General features: G+C 47.0%; 1 protein-coding gene across 2 annotated transcripts in view; it reads right to left on the bottom strand.

Moving 5' to 3' along the window:
• Nucleotides 1-1,953: 1,953 nt before the first annotated feature.
• YPEL2 (yippee like 2) overlaps nucleotides 1,954-20,734 on the bottom strand; it is a 31,709-nt gene continuing 12,928 nt past the window's right edge. For both annotated transcript variants that reach the window (XM_082294719.1, XM_082294720.1), the window contains exons 3-5: nucleotides 7,380-7,423; nucleotides 6,542-6,650; nucleotides 1,954-5,265 (exon numbers count right to left, since the gene is read on the bottom strand). In XM_082294719.1, coding sequence (XP_082150845.1) covers nucleotides 5,176-5,265; nucleotides 6,542-6,650; nucleotides 7,380-7,423 — 243 coding nt within the window. In that variant the 3' untranslated portion in view covers nucleotides 1,954-5,175. The remainder of the gene's footprint in view (nucleotides 5,266-6,541; nucleotides 6,651-7,379; nucleotides 7,424-20,734) is intronic.

Raw genomic sequence — 20,734 nt, 5'->3', positions numbered from 1 at the left:
AAGAGGGTTAAGTTGCTTTTTCGGTCCCGTGGGGAATTAAGGGCACACAGCAGCATTGAGCACTGGCACAGGGCACGGGGACAGGGCACGGGGACAGGGCCCGGCCACCTCCAGCAGTGGGATGAACAGGGATTGCATCAGCCCATCCTGAAAAACCCGAATAAAGCACTGCCTTCCACCTGTCCGTGCTTGGATTTCAGGTGGAGGCAGCAGGAATTGCTGTATCCCATCCCCTGGCAGCAGCTCTGGATTTCAGGGATTTGCACAGAACAGAGCAGAAATTTGGACCAGCAGCTTTAGTACTTGAAAATTTTATTTTCTCAAATGAGCACCAACACATATTGTAAATATGACAAACAATACGCCTCCCTCTAATACTGAAGAACTATATACAATGTACAAATACATGAAAAGGTGAAAACCAATTATTTGAAAACAAACAATTGCATTTATGACTGAAGCAAACGACCTGAAAGAATATGCCAAAAAAAAAAATTAAAATAAGATCAAAGAAATAAAAGTATACACAATTTGTAAACACAAGAGCATCCAGAGACAGGCTGGTATTGGAAATATTGTCCTTAGTTTTGTCAGTGGGGAAAGCATTCCCATTTCCTTAGGAAGAACAAAACAAAGGATACACACAGTTGTAACGATGAGAACAGCTTATTTGTGGTTGTACCTTACACAATGCCATTCTGCTTGCATTTAAATATGTTGGTTTTTAATTTTTTTTTTCTGAACTCAAGATGATTTTGTTTCCCCTCTTCTGCTTGTTCTTTTTCACCAGGATTTCTGCAGAAAATCTCTGTCTAACCTGATTGTTTCTGAGCACTGAGGCCTCTCCTGTGGTGGGAAGAGCTCCTTCCCACTGAGCTGAGCTTGGTGTTTGGTGTCCCCTCTTCATCCCAAAACTGCTTCCTGTGGAAGCTCCTCTGGAAATAGGGAAGTGCAGTGAAATGCATGATTCACACTCTCACAGACCAGTTAGAAAAATGCATACAGAGAAAATTCTCACTTGATTGCCACGAGAACATCAGGTTTTATTTTGCAGGGTTTGTTTTGTTCCTGGGTGTTTTGAAGTCGTGTGCACCAAACCCAGAGAATTCAAGAGCCTGCAACAGTTCTTGAAAAGCTCCTTGCTCAGCAAAACACAGTCCAGTGGTTTGTGCTGTTGGTCCACTTTGGGATAAACAAGAGACCAAATGAAATAAAAATGAAGAAGGGCGAGAAGGGGGGAGATTAAAGACAGAAAGGAGAACAAAATAAATGAACTTTACTGCCAAGAGAGGTAAACTTTTACTCTAATTTGTTATGTAGCAGCCTGGTTTAAAACAAATAATAAACAACAAAAAAACTCCCCTCAAAAATAAAACCAGGATCCAAAGATTTATGGTTTAGGTTAAAAACAACATCGAGTTTTTAAAAAGCTCCATCCTCCATCCCTGCTGTCCCTGAGCAACAGCGAATCCGAGGCTGCAGCTCCTGCCCAATCCCAATTCCTACAGCTCCGGATCTGCTTCACTCCAGCCAATACTGGTGCAAGACAAAGTTCCAGGCCTGGATCCTACAATCCAGGGAAAGTCGGGAGCCCCACCGGGCTCCAGGGAATTCCTGGTGGGAGCACGAGGTGACCCAGGGAAACCCAGAGGGAAAGTGGAGCCCTCCTGAGTGCCTGCAGCCCCTCCCATCCCAAATAGCCTGGGGGCTGCTGTCCCCAACCCAGCCCCAAATCTGCCAGCTGGGAGTGGGAGCAAGTCCCCTCTCCTGCCACATCCAGAGGAAACACGGATCCACTTCAGAGGACAATGTAAATTATGATTTTTGTTTCCCTTTAAACATATTTTCCAACAAATACAGAAGGCAACAGGATCATCATAAACAGCAACAACAAAAAAAGTGCTCTCAGGGAGGGGCTCTGAGAAAACAGCACCAAATATATTATTTCTTTAAAAAAAAAATTAAATATTATTTACAAACGTATATTTCACAAGATAACGCCTGGGGGTTATTTTTTCTGCTTTGTATATATTATCATCTGAATATTTCTTACAGGGGTCAGGATTTCACACCAGACAATTCACCAGAGCAAGAACAATTTAAAACTTACTCAAGTCTGAGCTTTGGGGTAGAGGAGGGGATGTAAACTCAAGGGTGCTCGCAGCTGCCCAGACACAAGGCTGGACATCCAAAAAAGAGGGAAAACTCGCTGCTGTCCGTGTTTTCCCGAGGATGCTGCCATGGAAAACAGCACCAAGTGCTCAGGAGGCAGCTGCCATGGGCCACATGTCCATTTCTCCTGGGAAAAGGCCCCACCTGGCTCAGCTCAGCACAGAAGTTCTTTGGTTATCTCTGAGTGTGTCACTCTGGGACTCCCCCACTTCTCCCTGTGCTGCTGTGGGAGCCCCAGGAGCACAGATCCCACATTCCTGCCAGCCCCCAGCACAGCAGCTCCCAGGGCAATCAGCAGCCAACTAAAGCTCTTCCTGCTTCCTGGACACACCCAGGAGCTGCACAAGCCCATTTCTCCTCATCCACCTATGTCCCTCCCCAGGGAATCCTCTGGGTGCTGGGGACAGCCACAGTCACACACACCGGTTCCCAGCAGGGCTCGAGGCCGGGCTCTGCCAACGCTGATGGGACAAAACCAGTTAAAAGCAAATTAAGACCTTGCCCTATTCAAGCTGGGACTGGTTGCCATTAAAGCCCAACACCTGCGCCCAGTAAAATCCAGCCAGGTCTGATGGGCACTGTCCTTTTTTGTCCCAAATAAATGGATAAAAACATTCACACCTGGCAGCTCTCTGGAGCTGTTATTTCTCAGAGCAGTTCTCTGCACAGCCCTGCCTTTTATATCGCTTTTTCATCAGCAGTCACTCCAAATACCAACATCAAACCACAAGCTCTGTGTGCTCTTCTCGACCTCATAGGATTTGGGATGATCCCTTCCCTCTGCCAGCTCCTTTAAAGGCTCTGTGGAGACTAAAGAGCTCTTTGAAGAACAGGAATCACTTCCCTCTAGTCAAAACTCAATAAATTGCCACGGATCCTCAACCACAGGACAGGGAAATGGCACCAGGTCAGTGCCAGAGTCCACAGGACAAGAGGTGCTGTGGAATCTTTGATTTCTACTGGATTTGTCACTGGAGGGAATGTGGCTGATGGAAGCAGAGACAATCCCAAACAAAAGCTGAAGCAATTGTTACACAGCCAGAGCAGAAGGGTGAGGGCAGAAGCCACCTCTGGACAGGCTGGTCACAAATGGATCCAACTCCATCCCCTGCAGGAGCCTGGCCAACTCCACCTCATTTCTCCAAGGTTGTCAAGAACAGAGCTTTGAGAGAGAAAAAAAAACCACCTCTGCTTCATCAGGTTTGGGTTTCAGCACAAGGATCCCACACTAAATTCCACCCTGATCCTTAAGGAGAGTCTCTGTTCCCATTCCCTGCCAACTTCACACCAAATGACTCTTCCACAGCCCCCTGGAATCTCTCAGGGGTGGGGGCCAGTGACAACAGATTACATCAGCTCCAAAGCTTCTGTTTCATAAGGAGTCACCACCCCCTGCACAATACTCCTTCCTTCTGGATTAAGAAAGATTTCCCCCCATGGATTAACTGACTTGAAAGAATTCTGCAAACAGAAAGAAAAACTCACTGAGGGAGAGATAAACAAGTTCAGCTCCTTAGTCTCGGGTTATGCACCAGGTACTGGCTGGACTGTTGCAGAGCAAACTCCGTGTTGTCATTCTGGCCTCACACAGTTCCCCTCTCGCACACGACGCCCCTTCCCCACCACCCACCTCGGGAAGGTGCCCAGGAATCACAATGGAAAATTAAAATGGGAAGGACTCGTTGTCCCTTGCAGTTTTGACACCCACATCTACCCCCCAAAGGCATAGATCATTCCAGGGGTGGTGGGAAGATGTTTCATCTCTTTTTTTTTTTCTTTCCCACTCTCCCTGTGCCTGCACCAGGCTGCTGGGATTGGGAAAAGGGGGGAAGGATTTGGGGAGGATACCTCAGGGCTTGAAATATCCACCTGTGCAACACAACCGCCAGGAACTCGGCTCCCTCCTCGCCCCACTCTCGCACCATTTCTGTGCCAGGCTCCCACAGTGGGGCCTAGGATTCAAGGAAAAGGTTCTGTAACAGCATTTTCCCACTTGCACTTGTGAAAGGTTGGTAAAACACCACCCAGGGTGCTCAGGGGAAGCCAGGAAATCCAGGGGTACCCTCTGTTACTGTTTGTCCCCATCCTCCTCTACGGAATTTCCTCTTCCTTGCCTTGCACGTGCCTTTAGTCACCCCTGCCACATTTTCTAAGCTGCAGCTCCAGCCTCCTCGTGCCTGCAGTGGTTTTCTCCTCCTCTCTGAAGGGCTCAAGAGTCAGGATTTGGTTTCTCCAGCCGTGAGGATGCTCCCCACAGCCGTGCTCTGTTGGGACCTTCGGCCTCCCTACCCTGAACCAGCAAGAAAAAGGAGAGGCAGGGAATCTCTCCAGCCTCCAGGTCCTGCCCCCTCAAACAACAAGTTCATAAACAGCAAACAAAACACAGATTGTGGGGGGAACTGGCTCTGCCTCGGGCTCAGCCGGCTCGGGCTGAGGCTCCGCCGGTGGATTCGGGACTCGGAGAGAAAACACAGCCGTGAGGTAATTTCTGTCCTTTTAGACAAGGAGAGATTTCTCTGTCCTTTTAGACAAGGAGATGGTTTCAAGCCTTGCTTAACCAGGACTGAAAGGAGAAGCACAGCGTCACCTTCTGATGGTTCTCCTGCGGGTCCACTCCCCCACCCCTCTCCCACCTTCTCCTGCCCAGACCTCGGGGTGTTCCTCCTGCACCTGGGGAGGTGCCAGGAGAGCCCAGGTCAGGCTGGATCGAGCACTGGGCACATGGAATGGCTGTCAGGCATTCGGTGCATTCTCTGAGCCAACGCCAGAACAGAGAGAGAAGCAGCCAGGGTCAACTCACAAACAGAGACAAAGCAAAGAGACAGAGAGACAGAAATTTAGAGGCCAGTCACCAATAAAGATGGAGAAGGGTGTGAAGATGCTCCCGGATTGCAGAGCCTCTAAATGCATGGAACCAAGCGTTCAGTCACTCTCTCACTCTTGGATATAATGTTCGGTTGGATGGCATTCTCTTACACGCTGCTAGGGCTGGGCTCTTCCCACTCAATCCCAGCCATTATCCTTGATCATGTGAGCTAGTTCAATGATGTATTTGCCTTCTTTATACTTCTGGCTGCTTTCAAAAGCGTGTTCCTGAAAAAAAAAAACCAAGGAGGAAGAGTGAGATCAAGGTGATATTTGGATGTAAAGCACGTTATGGATCAGATCTGGGAATGCTGGTTCAAGTCGGAGCCTTGCCTACAGAGAAAAAGTCAACTGCAGGTCTTCCTGTTGGCTTTCAGGAAAACTATGAGGGGAAAAAAATCTTAAATCCTGCTTCTAGAACCTTAAATCCTACTACTTGCTGTCTTTACAGGCTGGGAAAAAGGAATTGGCAGCATGGAACATGCAGATTTCTGTAGGCCAATGGCAACTGCTCCATGGACCAGGATGTAGGGATCACTGGTGGTAAAATCCACCTCTCTCCAGGGTGGTGTGGGAATTTGTTAAAGTTTGTTAGAGATGAAGTGGTTCTCACTGAGAATGGGATGGATTATGGGGAATTAAATGTGGAAATGGAATCCCACGTGAAGATGCCACTCTGCACAGATCCATGCCTGCAGCTGTGGAAACCCAGGAAACCTCTGCGATTGCCAATATCCCTGAGCAGGAGGGACTCCCCTTACTGAGGCTGCATCTCCAAACCAACTCAGCTCTGCTCAGGTGCTCTCCCTGTGCACCTGAAACTCACCTGGCAGGAGGTCATTCCTTGCTGTTCATGGAATTCTGTGTTTTCCTTTACTCAGTTGATGCCCTGAGTGCCTTGCTCTATTTGAGAGACCCACAATGTGTTTCTGCATGGATTCCTACCCCATCAATTTTTGATGCTTTGTTTTTTACAGCCTTTCAACTGATTTAGTGAAGAATATTTCTGCCCAGAGGCCACAGATAGAAACTAGGATTTGTTTAGACACCGGTGAAAATGTTTAGACAAAATGGTTTTGTCCAGAAGCAGAAATCAGGATTAACATCAGATTTTATTGGGAGGTAATTGAATTTATGAAGAGCAAACAGATAAACTCATGTTCAACAGCATTTCCAGTGAGAAGAACACAGCATTAATGGAGCATTCTATTATTCTGAAAACATCTACCAGAATAATAGAAAGAAGACAGTGTGAACCACAAGACTGAAATGATCCTCATTTATGTTAAATGTCACCGAGGGGCACTCACCAAAACCAGGTGTAAACTATTAGTAAAAAAACAACTACATTAAAGCTGATGCTCCAAGCACAACACACACAAGGCAGGAGGAAAATAGGTGGTTATAGATGAAAACCTGCATTTTGGGTTCCCAAAATGGTCTTTCCACCCCCTCAGCTGGAGCAAAGCTGCCCAGGGGCAAAGCCAGGGACACAAATACTCACATATTTCCAGCCCAGCGTGGTTTTGCAGTTTTCACAGTAAATATCTGCCACGGCGTGCAATCCTGTTAACAACACCCGCTCCTCTGCAGGGCCACAGCCCACGTTAACTCTGGGACAAAGCACAGATGCTCCCCATTAGTGCCTTTCCCCATCAAGATGCTCCAGTAAAGCTGACAATGATTTCATTGCAGTGTTTGAAAACATGAGCAGGAGGTTCTGAGTTTCCCAGCTGTGCCCAGAACAAAGCTCTCCCACAGTTCCAGAGCAGAATGAAAAGGTAAAATAGGATTTTTATTCAAAGCTTTGAACAGAAGATTAATAACACTCCAGTCACTTGTGCTAATTAGGCATTTGAGAAAGATTTTCATTCTCAAATTGATAAAATGGTACTTTTACTTTCCCAAATGGAAAACTGAAAAATGTGACTGAAATCAGCAGTTCTGCTGAAAGAGAGACCAGCAGTGACCTCCCCAACACTATTTCCAGTCACTGGGAAAATTATACTTAGTTTTCATGAAGTGCATATTTAGATATCTCCACATTTACAAAACTCTGGCTCTTTGGTCCAACTACACCCTGGGAGAAGACAATGACTCAGCCATTAGCTCTGATGGCTCAACCTGATGACGAAAAAATCACCTTTTCCTTGCTGCTTATCTGAAACCTTTACACGACTCAAATATGAATCAGGGGCTATTTCTGCCTCTTTCTCCAACTTTTCAGGAAGCTCCCAAGCCCCAGGCAGAGGTTTTCTGACGAAAACTATGGGTTATTTTCCTTTTTCAGGAGGGTTTTGTTAAATCCGCCCCGAGCGACGCGGCGCGCGCGGGGTACTCACACGGAGTTGAAGAGGTACGCTCGTCCTTGGCTGCCCTGGAAGGACTGGAAGGCAAGAAAACAAAGCTCAGTTGGCTGCTTGAGAGGAAAGAGGCAACTGTTATCCAGCTCTAACACCTGCCCTTTTCTCAGGACACACCTGGAATCACCAGTGTTCTCATACAGGCCCAACGTGCTGCTCAAGAGTTGAGTTTTCTCTCTTGTGTCCCAGCAAAATCCCTTCTCACCCATTCAGTGCTTGTGAACTTCACACCACACCTCAGCCTCACCTGAAGGCTGCCAAAAATTGGTTTGAATCTCTTTTCAAACTGCACTTGCACACTAATTCCCCTTGGGAATTGCACAGCCAGATGCTGAACCAAGCTGAGGGATTGGGATCTATCTGTTCCAGGAGCTATGGCACACAAACACAATTCCAGGGATTTCACAAAAGCCTCAGCCCTGAGGTGTGTGCAAGCCTCATACTCCTACTGGGGCCTGGGAGATCTTCAGGACTGGGGTTAAACACAGTAGGAGATCGAGAGGAAGATGGACAAGAGAAGCACGGAGCAGCCAAACCACCCCAGATAATCCAGGCCCATCCTCTCTGCCTCACATTTCCTCAGGATCTTTGAGCATCACCATGGAAAGGCAGCGTTTTGGAGGGAGCAGGGCAGTGCCAGCCTGGCAGGACAGTGCAGGCACTCCCAGCACTTCCAGCAGATCCCAGTGTGCCATGTCTGTGACAGTGCCTGGCTGACAGGCACCAAGTGCCACCTGCATTTTTAATGGGCTTTGACAAGCACACACTGAATTAAACATTTGGTGCTTGAGCGAGAGCTGGGCTGTCTGTACACAGGTTACCTTGTGGGACACCTCAGGGAATGTCTGCACTGAGGGGCAGGAGCTGGGGAAGTCAAAAAGCTGCTTTTCTGGACCATTTAATCCTTTGCACCTCACCAGGAACCTTGGAACGTTCAGTGGTTTTCTTAAAACCTCAGCTGATGATTTCAGACCAAAAACCCTTAAAACGGGGGACAGGGTTTTGAGGAAAGAGAAACATTCATGTTTTACCTCCCTGGCCCTCTAACAATGGTCATTTATTTGGTTAAGAGCAACCCCACATCACATTAAACAATCTCGGGGGGGGTCTCTGCCCTCCCTGGGTCGTCCCATTCCACCAGTGCACTCCTGCACCTGCCCAACTCCTACCTCGTGGAGCAGCAAAGTCAAAGCCCTGACAGCTTCCTTGGGAAGATCCCCAATGGCAAAAGGATCCTTTCCACAGAGCAGAGGCACCTCAGAGGGCAAAAATGCCACAGGGCACCCGGGCAGGGAGCCACAGCCAGCAGTGCCAGCTGCCTGTGAGGTCTGCATGGCAGCAAGGGCTCTGCCAGCTATAAATTCCCTGCCTGGCACAGAATTCCCTCGGTCCTGCAGGGATAACTGTTCTTCAGAACAATCTGAAGCCCAATATTAGTTGCCACCCAGGGCACAGAAGAGCCACTGTGGATTCAGAGAGGATGCCCGAGGCACTGGGATATCTCTTTGACTCAGACAAAAGCAGTGCCCCGAGGAATGCCTCTTTTCTTGGGAAGGAATTAAATAGGACACACGGCTCAAGCACGTTTGTGTAATTGCATTTATTAGAGAAGCTGCTTTTAATCCCTCTGCAGAACTCGGGCTCTGTGCTCCTGCTGCTGTCATACCCCCCATCCAACCAGCCTGGCTGCTCCCAAACACACCCTGCACCATCCCGGTGTCCTGGGGGGAAATCAAATGATGATTCCCTGGCCAGAAAGGAGGGTTCAAGCCAGACCTGGCTGCAGCAAACAGGAGGGCACTGCCTGTCCCTGCTGCACGACTGGGATGCCATGGAAAAGAGTTCAGGGAGGAAACACAAAGTCCCACAGCAACGTGTGTGCCATCAGAGCAAAATGAAAGCAGATGAAGCTTGCTCACCATCCAGTCCTCCCCAGTAAACACTTTTCCATAAACACCAAAGTGGCTGAGTTTGCCAGTAACAGCAACTATGGGAGCAGAGTTTTTATTGGTACAGAAATAGGATTTTCCATTCCTGCTGTACAAAGGCCTGTCTTTAATAAACAACAAACCCAATCCCATCAGCTGTGCTGGGGCCCACTGGACATTGTTCCACTCCCAGGGACAGTAGCATCCTTCCAGAGGTGCCTGCCCTTCCTTCCAGCTCAAGCCAGTGCTTGAGGGTATCAAAGGGTGGTCACTGGAAAAAAAAAAAAATCACATTATTTATCCCCTGCCCAAGCAGAAGTTTTCAACAAACCACTGCTCAGCTTTCAGTGCCATCTTAATAGTCACCCTGCAGCCAGCAAAGGATTTGGCAAAACATGTAAAAAGAAGGGAGAGAAGTCTGGGAACCACAAGTTCCCCGGTACATTTGCCCTCTCTAAGACTCAGCTGGCTGTATCTTTACAAAGGTGGCACAGGCAGCTTTTATCTCAGTGTTGTAACCTGAGCATTTCCTGGAGATGTTCCTGCTCCTCTGGCACGCCAGAGAAACTGGCATATGCTGTAATGGGAACTACAAAATCAGAAAAAACCAGGTATATTTATACACGAGCAGATGCTCCTGTGTTTGTTTTTGTTGTTTTGTTTGTTTTTCTAAGAGACACGCAAAGATTTCCACAAGACACTTGATTTTCACTGAAGTGACAGCCAGCAGCCAGACCTACTTTCTGTGCTCTGCATTTTCTCTGTGTAGATTTTCCTGATACACATTCAAAGGTGCATCTCACCCCGCCTCCCACAGAAATCCAGACTTCTTGCTCTCTGAAATAACAGCTCCTGGCATCACTTTCCAGCTGAAAAAAATGGAAAGGATCTTTCTGTTCTTGTTTCTCACTGGAAGCCCAAGCACAGATTTTTTCCTGCACTGCTAATGCTCAGAGTCTGGCTGGAAACACATCTGGACATGCCAGCAACACAACCCTCCCTCCCCATCCTGCCTGAGCCCTCCAAAAGACAACACGAGCTGTTGGGATTTGAGATGCACGACAGCTCATTCCTCCTGACACTCAGCTCAGGAACCTTCCCCACTCCTGGGCTGCTCAGAAGAGAGGCATCCAAAAGCTGCAGGGCCTGAGGAGGGCTGATTGGAGTATCCAGGTGGGGAGCCACAAGCCTGGAGTCAGCAGTGTGGAGCAGATCCCAGCCTGCCAAGCTCTCTCCTCATGGCAGAAGCTGCATGTTAAGATGCTTTGGCAGCTGCTCTGGTTTAAGACGCTCCTGCCACCCAGTTTGCAGGCACTTGTTATGGCCCCTCAGCTGTGCTGATCCCAAATCAGAGCTGTGAAATCGTTGTTTTAAAAAAAACAAATCTTTTGCAAGGGGTGGGGTGGGTTTGAGGGAAGTGGCTTTTCCCTCTTTACCCTGTTATCCAGGACAATCCCAGGGAGTGCTTCCTGGCCACAGTGTGGGGGCCTGTGGAGCAGGGAGTTCTCTACATGCTCTGGCAGAGAGGCAGAGTGCAGAACTGCAGCTCTGGTGAGAGACTGAGTGTGCAGAGAGGGATTTGGGGTTTCACAGATGCTGCTCAACCAGCCCTGCTGCAGGAGCAAGTGGGACCTGCACCCACATCCAGCTCCTCTGGGGCAGACAGGTCCTGCTCACCAGGGATGGACCCAGCCTGCAGGACCCTGAATCCTGCTCTATTCAGCAGCCACGACCTTGGGAGCTGCTGGTTTGGGTGAGTCCATTTGTTACACTCTGCTCTCAGCCCAAAGTGCTGAACCCATTCTGAGCTCCCCTTGGCAGAGCCACGCAGAGCAGGGCTCTGCCCTTCCACCCCTCCAGCCTGCTCCCTGTTCCACCTCCAGACCTTTGCTCTGGCACATTCCCCTCTCTGGTGACACAGGAGGCAATTCTGACATTCCATCAGTGATGCCAGGGAAAGGCACAAACTCTAAAAACACCGTCCTGCTTCCCCCTGCACCTCCAGCTCCTCATTCACAGCACAGCCCACTCAGCAGTTCCAGTCTCTGAGCAGATGACAGGATTAATACCCCAAGTCTTTGTGACGGTATTTAACAATAGGCTAAACACAAAAAGAGCTGCTGGAATCATCTGGAAAAAGAGGAAGCAGTTGCCAGGACTAAATGGCTCCACAGTGATGCTTGTTCCCTGCAGACTGCAGCAGAGAAAACCCCCACTTACCTATATCCAGCTGGCAGCCTTTTAACAATCCAATAAAACAGAAATGAAAAGGCAACTGGTCCCAAAGAGGTCCAAAAGGGAAAAGGAACAGCGTGTGCCCCTTCACGCTCTGCTCCTGAAATAATTCCCACTGCAGGGATGCAAATGGAACTGAGGGCCCAAAGCCACCCCGGAGAGCCACGGCCGTGGCACGTCCTGGGCAACGCGGAACGGCCGCGTCAGGAGGAGCCAAACGAGCACAGGAACCAGGACTGCCCAAACAGGACACGTTCCCTGTGATATCCCACTGAGAGAAGGGATGTTACAAACCCTCAGGCACGGAGTCTGTGCCTGAGAAATCCACCCAACGACCTCTCCAGAGAGATCTGGGATCACCGATTTCCCGGCTTTTGGGTTTGAGTTACTCCAGCCATAGCACAACACTGACTGGAAGCTTTATCCATTCTTGCTGCTGGTATAAGCCTTAAAGCCATCAAAGATGAGATGTTCTCATAAAATACGGCTTGAACAGGGAGAGGACATCTTTAAGTAAGACAAAATGTGATGTCAATCCAACGTGACATGAGTCTGAGCACCAAGATGTGCCCCAAATCCCAGGTTCCCTCATGCTCATGCACTTAATCCCAACTCCTACCTGCTGCTTTCCCACATCCCACACAAAGCTCAGCCTTCATGGCACCTTTCAAGCCCTATTTGATCTGATTTGATTAAAAAAGATGAGCCCTGGAATGTGTGTAAAGGAACCACTTCATGTAACAGCACCAGGTGTACGACGGCTCCGTGAGGAGTTTCCTCGTGAGTCACTGAGCAGCAGGGAGGAAAGTGGAAAATAAAACTCTGAAAATTCCTGCTGCAGATTCCCGCACCAGCCACTCCAAACATCCACTCACATCACACTCCAGCATTTCCCATGGGAGCAGGAGTTCAATTACTTGGTCCCTGTATCCACACAGACTACAGAGACCTCCTCAGGGTTCATTAATTCCACCTTGTTCTCCCTCACAGAAGGGGAAGCCCATGATCAGATTAAACAGAGATTCAATTTTGCTCCGATTACACAAGACGCAGACCCATGTCAAGGGAACAGGTTCCATTATTCCACCTCGTGCACAGATGTGACCTTACCCTGTTCCAGCTGCATTCCTGAGTTTTAATTGAGTTTTAACACGGGTCCTTAATGCTATTTAAAGCCCAAAGTCGATATGGAACTAGCAGACCAAACTCATCTCTGAAATAATTCAATTAATTCAGCACGGCCTTTATTCCCCTGCAGTTTATGTCACAGTGCAAAAACACAGGGAATAACCAGGATCTGCTGCATTCCATCCTTGGAACAGCTCCATCCCAGCAGCTCACATGGATTTTGGGGCTCAGGTTATGCAGCCTGTGAGCAGGAAGGTGCACAGATGAAAGGCTTTTTGTCTGGTTTTATTCTGATGGGAGATACCATTGCAATTTTTTATTCTGCCTCCCAACCCCTAGCCCTACTCCAACCCACAAGAATCCTTGGGCTCCAAAATCCCAGTGTTCCAGTGCCATACAACAGCTCCTGATCCTTAAAATCCTCAGGCGACGCTAAAGAATGGTTCATTTTAAAATTCTTTTCAAGAAGGACTTTTTTGGTTCAGTTTGGTTTGGTTTTCAAATCTCCCATCCTCTGACACTTCTGGGAGCTGGAGCCAAGAAAAGTCCTCATTTTCAGAAGATTCTGTGAAAATGCTGAAGTATCATGAGCGCAGTGGGCATCCAGCATTATCTCTGGAATGTCACTCTGCCCAGGAAGATGGAAAACCAACAGGCACGTGGGGCTTCATGAATGGATTTAAATGAGTCAGGATCCAGGGGCACATTCCCAGTTAGCAATCCATAACCAGAGGGCAGGGCAGGGGATGTTTCTCAAAGGGGAAATTGCATATTGCAGTTGCAAAAGGGAGAGACAGAATCTCATCTGAGGTTCTGCAATTAATGAAGAGCAGCACTCGGGGAAGTACAAATTGCCTAAAATCGAGGGGGTGGCTTTTCCTCGAGCACTTGGATTTCAAACACAGATTAAGACACTGCTCTGCTGAGCTAAATCCTGAGCCAAACTCTATAAAAATGTCAAAATTCACAAAATAGTTGTGAACTGCTCTGTCCCCTTGTCCCTCATGTGCCTGCCAGGCTGTCCTGACTCACTTCAATCACAACATTGAATTCTCCTCGTGTTATCACAAGCCCAGTGCTATTCCCCCTCCTTCCTGAAGCCCTGGGCTCCTGGACTCTGTTCTTATTTATTTTCAAATGAGTTTCCAGCTCACAGACATCAAAGGGAAATTTCAAAATGTGAATGCTAAGGGCGCAAACTACTGAAGGCAAATAAAAGAAATACATCAAATTTATTACTTCTATAAAACTTCACAATATTTTGGAGCTTCTCTTGTGATTTCCACAGTCTCTGGTTACTGCTGCTGTTGTGCTTCAAAACTTGACTTTAAGATGAAAAAGGATGAAAATACTGTGGGGAGAAAGAGCAGATGGAGTGTTTACTTTTAAAAGCAATTACTCCAATTTATTTTGGGGCAGAGAAAAGCAGAGCAGCTCCAGGAGGCAGATCCCCATTCTCTGCAGCCCAGGCAGCGAGGAGAGATGTGTGTGATTATGAATCCCAGAAGGGCAGGGAGCCTGGGCATTGGTTAACCCTGATCCCTGCACTTCCATGGCCTCATTCCCAACAGGCACCAGCATTCCCTGGTTGAGAGCTGGAGTTGAGATGAGTTTGGCACCTCTGGCACTTCAGTCACCAGTGGCAGCCATTTACATTTGGCATGCAGAAGAGAATTTTGTTATTTACTGTGAAAAACTACAGAGGGTGACAATGAAGCCCTTTCTGGATAGACAGGGATGGAAAATGTGATTTTTCCTGTGGGTTTTATCCCCCACTTTTGAGTGCTGCTGTTTTCCTGTAGGCTCAAAGCATCCACCAATCCAGTCATTTTAAAAAGCAGCAGCAGGGGGAGAATAAAGCCCTTTATTTCCACATTAATTATTGCTGCTGCATGGGTTTTGGAGATAAACACAGAGCTGGGATGGAAGATGGAAACTGCTAATGCAATGAGTTATTTAATTAGCAGCATAATAGTGAGTGCCCACGTATCAGTGGAGCACTGTTTGCCATTAATGCAGCCCATAATAGCAGCAATGCTGACAGTGAGGGCAGACTTGCTTCTCAGCAAAAGCAGATCTGTCCAGGGCAGCAGCTCCCCTGAGTCCCTGGGGAAGATCCACTGCAGGGAGATGAAGCCATCAAACACCTCATGACTGAGAATTTCGAGTTATCCTTCCTTGTTTAATCCATCACCTAAATTCTCAGTGTTTGTCTCTTGTCAAAACAAGTTTTGGTACTGGAATCTATTTTATTCCTGTGGATGTGTCCTCAGAGCTGAGCTGGAATCCAGGTGTTTTTATTTGAGATGCTCCAGTTCAATCAGATTTTAACTCATTTTTTCCATGGCAATCATTGCTGAAAGGGATCATTGGAAATCTCCCCAATTCCAGGTATTCAGCCCCAGTTTCTACCTTTGTTATTGCTACTTATCCTGCCAGTTGTGATTCCCACTGTGCATTTTAAGAGAGGAGACTCTGGGTGGGAGTTTCTTTGTCTCCCTGAGCTTCAATCCTTGCCCATTCCAGTCCTGCTGGATGAGGAAAACTGCAGATGCTGCTCCAGGGAGGACAGGCTCCTACAGACTCCTACAGGGATGTGCTGCTGCCTGGCAGACACAACAGCTCCCCTAAAGCAGATGTGAGAAGCCCTCTGACAGCATTTCCTGCTACTCTAGAATAGGAATTATCATCAGGGACCCCTCAGGTCTTCTCCCCAAAGGCAGCAGGTGGGAAAAGCCCCCCTGCATTGCCCCCGTATTTGTGTGGGTGATTAAATTACAGATTAAACCAGATCTCTGTGTTGTTCCTGGGCTGCTCCTACAACGATAAACCAGATTAAAACCACACACCTGCAAGGGAAATTCCCAGGGCAGCTCCTTGCAGGAGCAAGCCTTGGAGCCTGCTGGAATTCCCTCCTTTTCCAGCTGCAAGGGCCAACAGCTGAAACCCCCAGGAAGGCTCAGACCTCACCAGCTCCGAGCTCCAGTTGTTCAGGATTTGCAGCAGTTGCAGCAAAAACCCTGATGATTCAACTGTCCTTTGTCCCTGGCAGCTCCCTGGATAATAAATGGGAACAATATTTTATTTATGCCCAGGTCATCAATTCTAAGGCAGAGGAAGCAGCAGATAAAAGGAGAGCTGTTTCCATGAAGAAAGTGATGGATTAGAAAAATCCATTTTTACCCTGTTCCTCCTCCTTGAAAGGGAATTCTAAACTCTTATGATTTATTGTCTTTTCCCTTCTTTTTTTGGAACAGAATGAAATATTTTTAAAATCGCACAGCAGTTAATTGCTGTATAAACACAATTATGCAAGGAGCTACAAATTACCTTGGGCTCGTTCTATTAAACAACCATAACCTGACTACATGAAAGGCTGATCCTGACTCTCTTCAGTCCCTTTATGGACAGTAGGATCTGAGGGAACACAGTCACTGGTAGGGTAAACCCCAGAGGAAGCAATTCCACAGGACAGAAGGATCTAATTTAGGTGGCTGCATTATGGAATGGGCACCACAAATTCTCATCGCTCAGCTCGGATTTCACATCCTGACTTTTTCCTGCAAAGGGCACTTGTTGTTTGTTTATTCCCTCCCAAACACAGAGCTGAGGGACTCAAATAGCAACCTCAGACCCTCTGCCCTCCTCCCTGCAAACACCAACTTGCCTGGAAAGGGTTCTGGGGACGGATTTGTCTGGAAAAGCCTAATCAAGGCTCCATCTCCTGCTGAAGGAAAAGGCCCATTGAACAGCTTTGATGACACATTGTTCTACTGAGGATTGAAATCCTCTCGACCTGCATTTAATTTTAAACTTCATGGAAGCCAAGAATTACAAGGTGCCTCCCCTCTCACGTTCACAGCAGTGAAATGGGAAGCTAAAAAACTCCTAATGACTTCTCCCGGAGCTGCTTTGCTGTTTATCATTTACTGCTTGAACTCTAATGCTTGCAATTAAGAGCAAGCTCTGAATAATGCCTGGAAGTGGCAAATTCATTAGGGAACAAGAGCTGGAAAGGAGGATCCAAAAGCTACTGGACAGCTTCTAGAAATGTGCATAAAATTGATAAATCTGGTGCACGAAGAGCTCCCAGCAAATAAATGAACAGAAGATTTCTGTGCAGTGCTGAGCCAGTGAGACTGATACAATTATGAAACGTGTGAGCTGAAAAGATGCTGCTGCTGAGTGTGAGGCTGCAACAATGAGATCAGCCCTGTTCCCATCCCTAAAAAAGATACTGAAATGCTAAAAATGTAGAAGAGAACCACAAAAATTATATGGAACTGGAAAAAATCAAATTGCACCATGACAGAGCTGAATCTGTTTAGTCTATCCAAAAAGTGATCAAGAGTGACTTTGGTTACTGCAGACCTTTTACAGGGAGAAGAGTAGGGACTAGAGATGTATTTTATTGGGACTAGAGATGTATTTTATTGGGACTAGAGATGTATTTTATTGGGACTAGAGATGTATTTTATTAGCAAAAGAAATAAAATAATGGCCAGTGACAGGCAGCACAAGTCAGACAAATCTAAGTTCAAAGTCTCTGATTTTTAATAGTAAGGATGATTAACCACTGGAAAAAAGATGACCAAAGGGAGCAGTGAATTTTCCCTCTTGAAGTCTTCAAATGGAGACTAAATGCTTTTCCTGCAAGAATTGCTGCAATCCTGGTGAAATCCACTGGCCCATGCTCCAGAGGTCAGGTGTGATGATGTGATGGCTCCTCCTGGCCCTAAGAGTTCATTACTGTGGAGCTGGGAACTTAAATTCCTATTTGGGAAGGAACAAGATCTACTTTAAAGCAAGAATAAAACCTGTGTAATGAAATGTAAGAACTTCACAACTTCACCCTTGAGAAGGGAATACCCATCTCATCTCATACACTGCTTTTTCCTATGATGGAAATGCAGGATTTTCATCAGACTTGTCTTGGACACCTATAAAATGCCTCTTTTTCCATTAAGTCAAAGATTACCACGTTGTAATTTTAAGATTATTCTTCTACCTTCTGTGCACGTTGCCCCCAGCCAGCAAATAACTTCACATCTTCAGAGTGAACTGAACTACAAATATCAGCTGGTTCCTGACATGTAAAGCCCTGAAGAACATTAAACACTGCCTTGTCCACATGAAAGAAAGAAAAAAGAAAAAAAAAGCCAAGAGCCAAACCAAAAAATCCAACAACTGCTGCTCCTTTCACCTGTATGTGGTGCATCAAATACTTCCAAGCAGCTGAATTCCTCCAAAAGTTCTCTGGAAGCACCAAAGCTTCAAATCCTTTTCAGATCCTCCAGTTGCAACATGGAGCAAAGTTTGAAGCTTTCAGCGAGCCATAAATCTCACCAAGAGGCTGCTGAACCACCAGGCTCAGTCTCCAGCAGCCAGGGAAGAGAGAGGCCAGAAGGACTGGGAGGGAATTTTCCTGATAAACCTCCCGACTGAGAAGATCAAAAAGAGCTTCTAAGTGCTCCCTCATTAACAACCCAACCCCAAATAAGAAAGTCAGGCACACAGAAGTCCTCTATTTTTCCTAAATTCTCAGTGCTGGAGGAGCTGCAGCCTTTTGTGCTGAAGAATTTCCCATTCATGTTCAGCGAGGTTCCATGCAGACATCAAAGGAAAACATTAAACTTCCCTGGCAAGCCTCGGGCTAACTTCAGAGGATACATCACTGCATAATGTTTAGCAGTTGGATCACAGCAATTCGTGGAAAAAAAGAAACTGCAGGACGCCCACAAGACATTCTCCACATATTTCCATAATCAGGGACATTTCTGCTGAATTACTGCTCACATAGCACAAAAAACCAGCACCCAAGACACTCTAGTGCCATCTTCGGCCTGGATCTTTCTGCTCTTGTTCCCAACCTCCTTGAAGGGCACCAAGGACGTGTGGATTCAAACAGAAAAGGCACACAAAGAGTTGGAATGGCACAGAGGAGGTAGAAATCAGCATCACCCCTGCCAGTTGGAGAAACTTGTTTAACTTTACCTTGTTAAGTGTCTATTTTGTTGGCTGTTCCCTCAGGCCCCACCAGAAAATGATGCAAAAGAAAACCTCCTGTGACTCCTTCCTGGAGACATTGATTATGGAATATATTTTTTTCTTAAACATTCTAAAAACCATGGGATGTTGTGCCTGTAACAAGAAGTACCTTTCACTTATTTTTTGGCATTGAAATGTGCTTTTTAAGTACAGTTGCCTGGCACAGTGGTTTTGTTTTTACATTAAAATCAAAGAAGATTGGGACACCCTGTACTAATTTGGAGGAGCAGACAGGACCTGCTCCAAACTCTTCCAAGCAGACTGGACAAAGCAGCAGCATTCCAGGTGGGGAGAAGAAGGAATAAAGACATCCAGTGACTTCCTCAAGGTCACACAGGAATCTGTTGCAGGGCAGGGTTGAGTTCCCAAAGTCTCAGCCCACTTAAGCACTGGAAAAAGCAATGAAACAAGAGTATGTACTAAATTTGGCACAGCCTTTTAAATGATGCATTGCTCCAAGGGAACAAGAACCTCCACTCATGCTAACCCAGACACCAAAGGAACACAGAAAGGAAAACTACTCACTCCACCCAATTTATCTGATCACCTTAATATTTCTAAGTCAATAAGGCCTTTCTTGGCCAGACAGTCCAACCTACAATTCAGATCTTGTTACAAATCAGACACACTAAACCACTTTCTCCCTCAGGCTGCAGGAGATAAAAGGCCAAGTAAGAAACATTTTGGTAACTGGCTTCATGTAACAGCTTTGGATTTTCTTAAAAGCCTCAGCATCGATTGTTTTCTTTAAACAGCAGTGGTTTATTGAGAAACCTTCTCTACCCCTGCACAAGCACAAGGTTTTTCTGAAGCAGAGAAGGGAGCAAAAACTGCCCTGCCAAGGCATATTTGTCAAAGAGTTTTGGATACCTGGTCCTGGCAAAACACTTTGAAGCCAGAGTTAAGTTAACACTGGTGCTGAAGGGCTGGGAGGGGAAACTTGGGAGATGGAGAGGAAATGAAAGTATGGACTGACACAGAACAATCCTGGGATTCAGCTCCAGCTTGTGCTTCATCCAACAGCTCAAGCCAGTGCTGCAACTTGTGTGCATCCAAAGGAGCTAAAAGCTCCCGGAGTGCAGAGCAGCCCAGCTCTCGTGTGGTCTCTGCACAGCTCGGGGCAAAAGGAGCAGAGGAATTAATTTCATGGAGGCAAATCACCAACACCCTGCTGTTCCATAAAAGCCTGTTTTCTTGGGAATGTTCCCAAGGATGGTGTCATTTGGGCTGTTTGGATTCGAGTGGCACAGTCAGGTTCAGGATGAGCTGCTCCACAGCCTGAGAAACGCCCCCGTTTGCAGAATCTCCCACTCCCTTTCCCATCCTCGTTCCTCCCTTTTCCTCTGCCACGTTTTCATATGGAAAACAAGCAGTGCCTGGTTCAGGGATGTGAAAGTAAGGCTGTGATGAAAGAACTGAAACATCTCCCCGAGGCTTTCTGCAAACTGAACTCAAACAGATAAAAAGGCAACAATTTAAGTTTGCCTGGGAAAGTTCCTCCACATTTTGGAAGCCCCTTGAGGCAGGGACTGCCCTTCTGTTCTGTCAAACAGCCACTTGTACAAGCCACGATTGCACAACTACTTTTATAAGGTTTCCAATTACACAAAGAATGTGTTTTTATTCATGTTTACAACCCTGAGAAACAAACCCTGAAACCCCAAACCCTTTGCATTGAAATTCCATGACTTGCTAGTGGCTCCACCAGCAGTGAGGACCCAACTATTTACACCTTGGTCTAGAACGAACTTTTCGAAGGAGCAGATCCCACAGCACACTTCCACAAGTCACACACACCCTCACATTTTGCTTTCCTCCTTTCCTCTCCTGTCTGTATTTTAGCAGTCAGCATTCCTGAGCAGTTTCTGCCTGCCTTGGGCTAGAAGCTCAAATTCCAAGCAGTTGGCAGCACTGGCATTGCCCTGCTGGAAGCTACTTAACCTGCAAAGCTGGCTGCATTGGAGCATGGATATGGAACAAGGAGGGGAAGGAAGC

The sequence above is a fragment of the Coloeus monedula genome (assembly GCF_965178545.1).
Source record: "Coloeus monedula genome assembly, chromosome: 20".
NCBI classification, from domain to species: Eukaryota; Metazoa; Chordata; class Aves; order Passeriformes; family Corvidae; genus Coloeus; species Coloeus monedula.
This window is presented reverse-complemented; position numbering and strand designations above follow the sequence as displayed.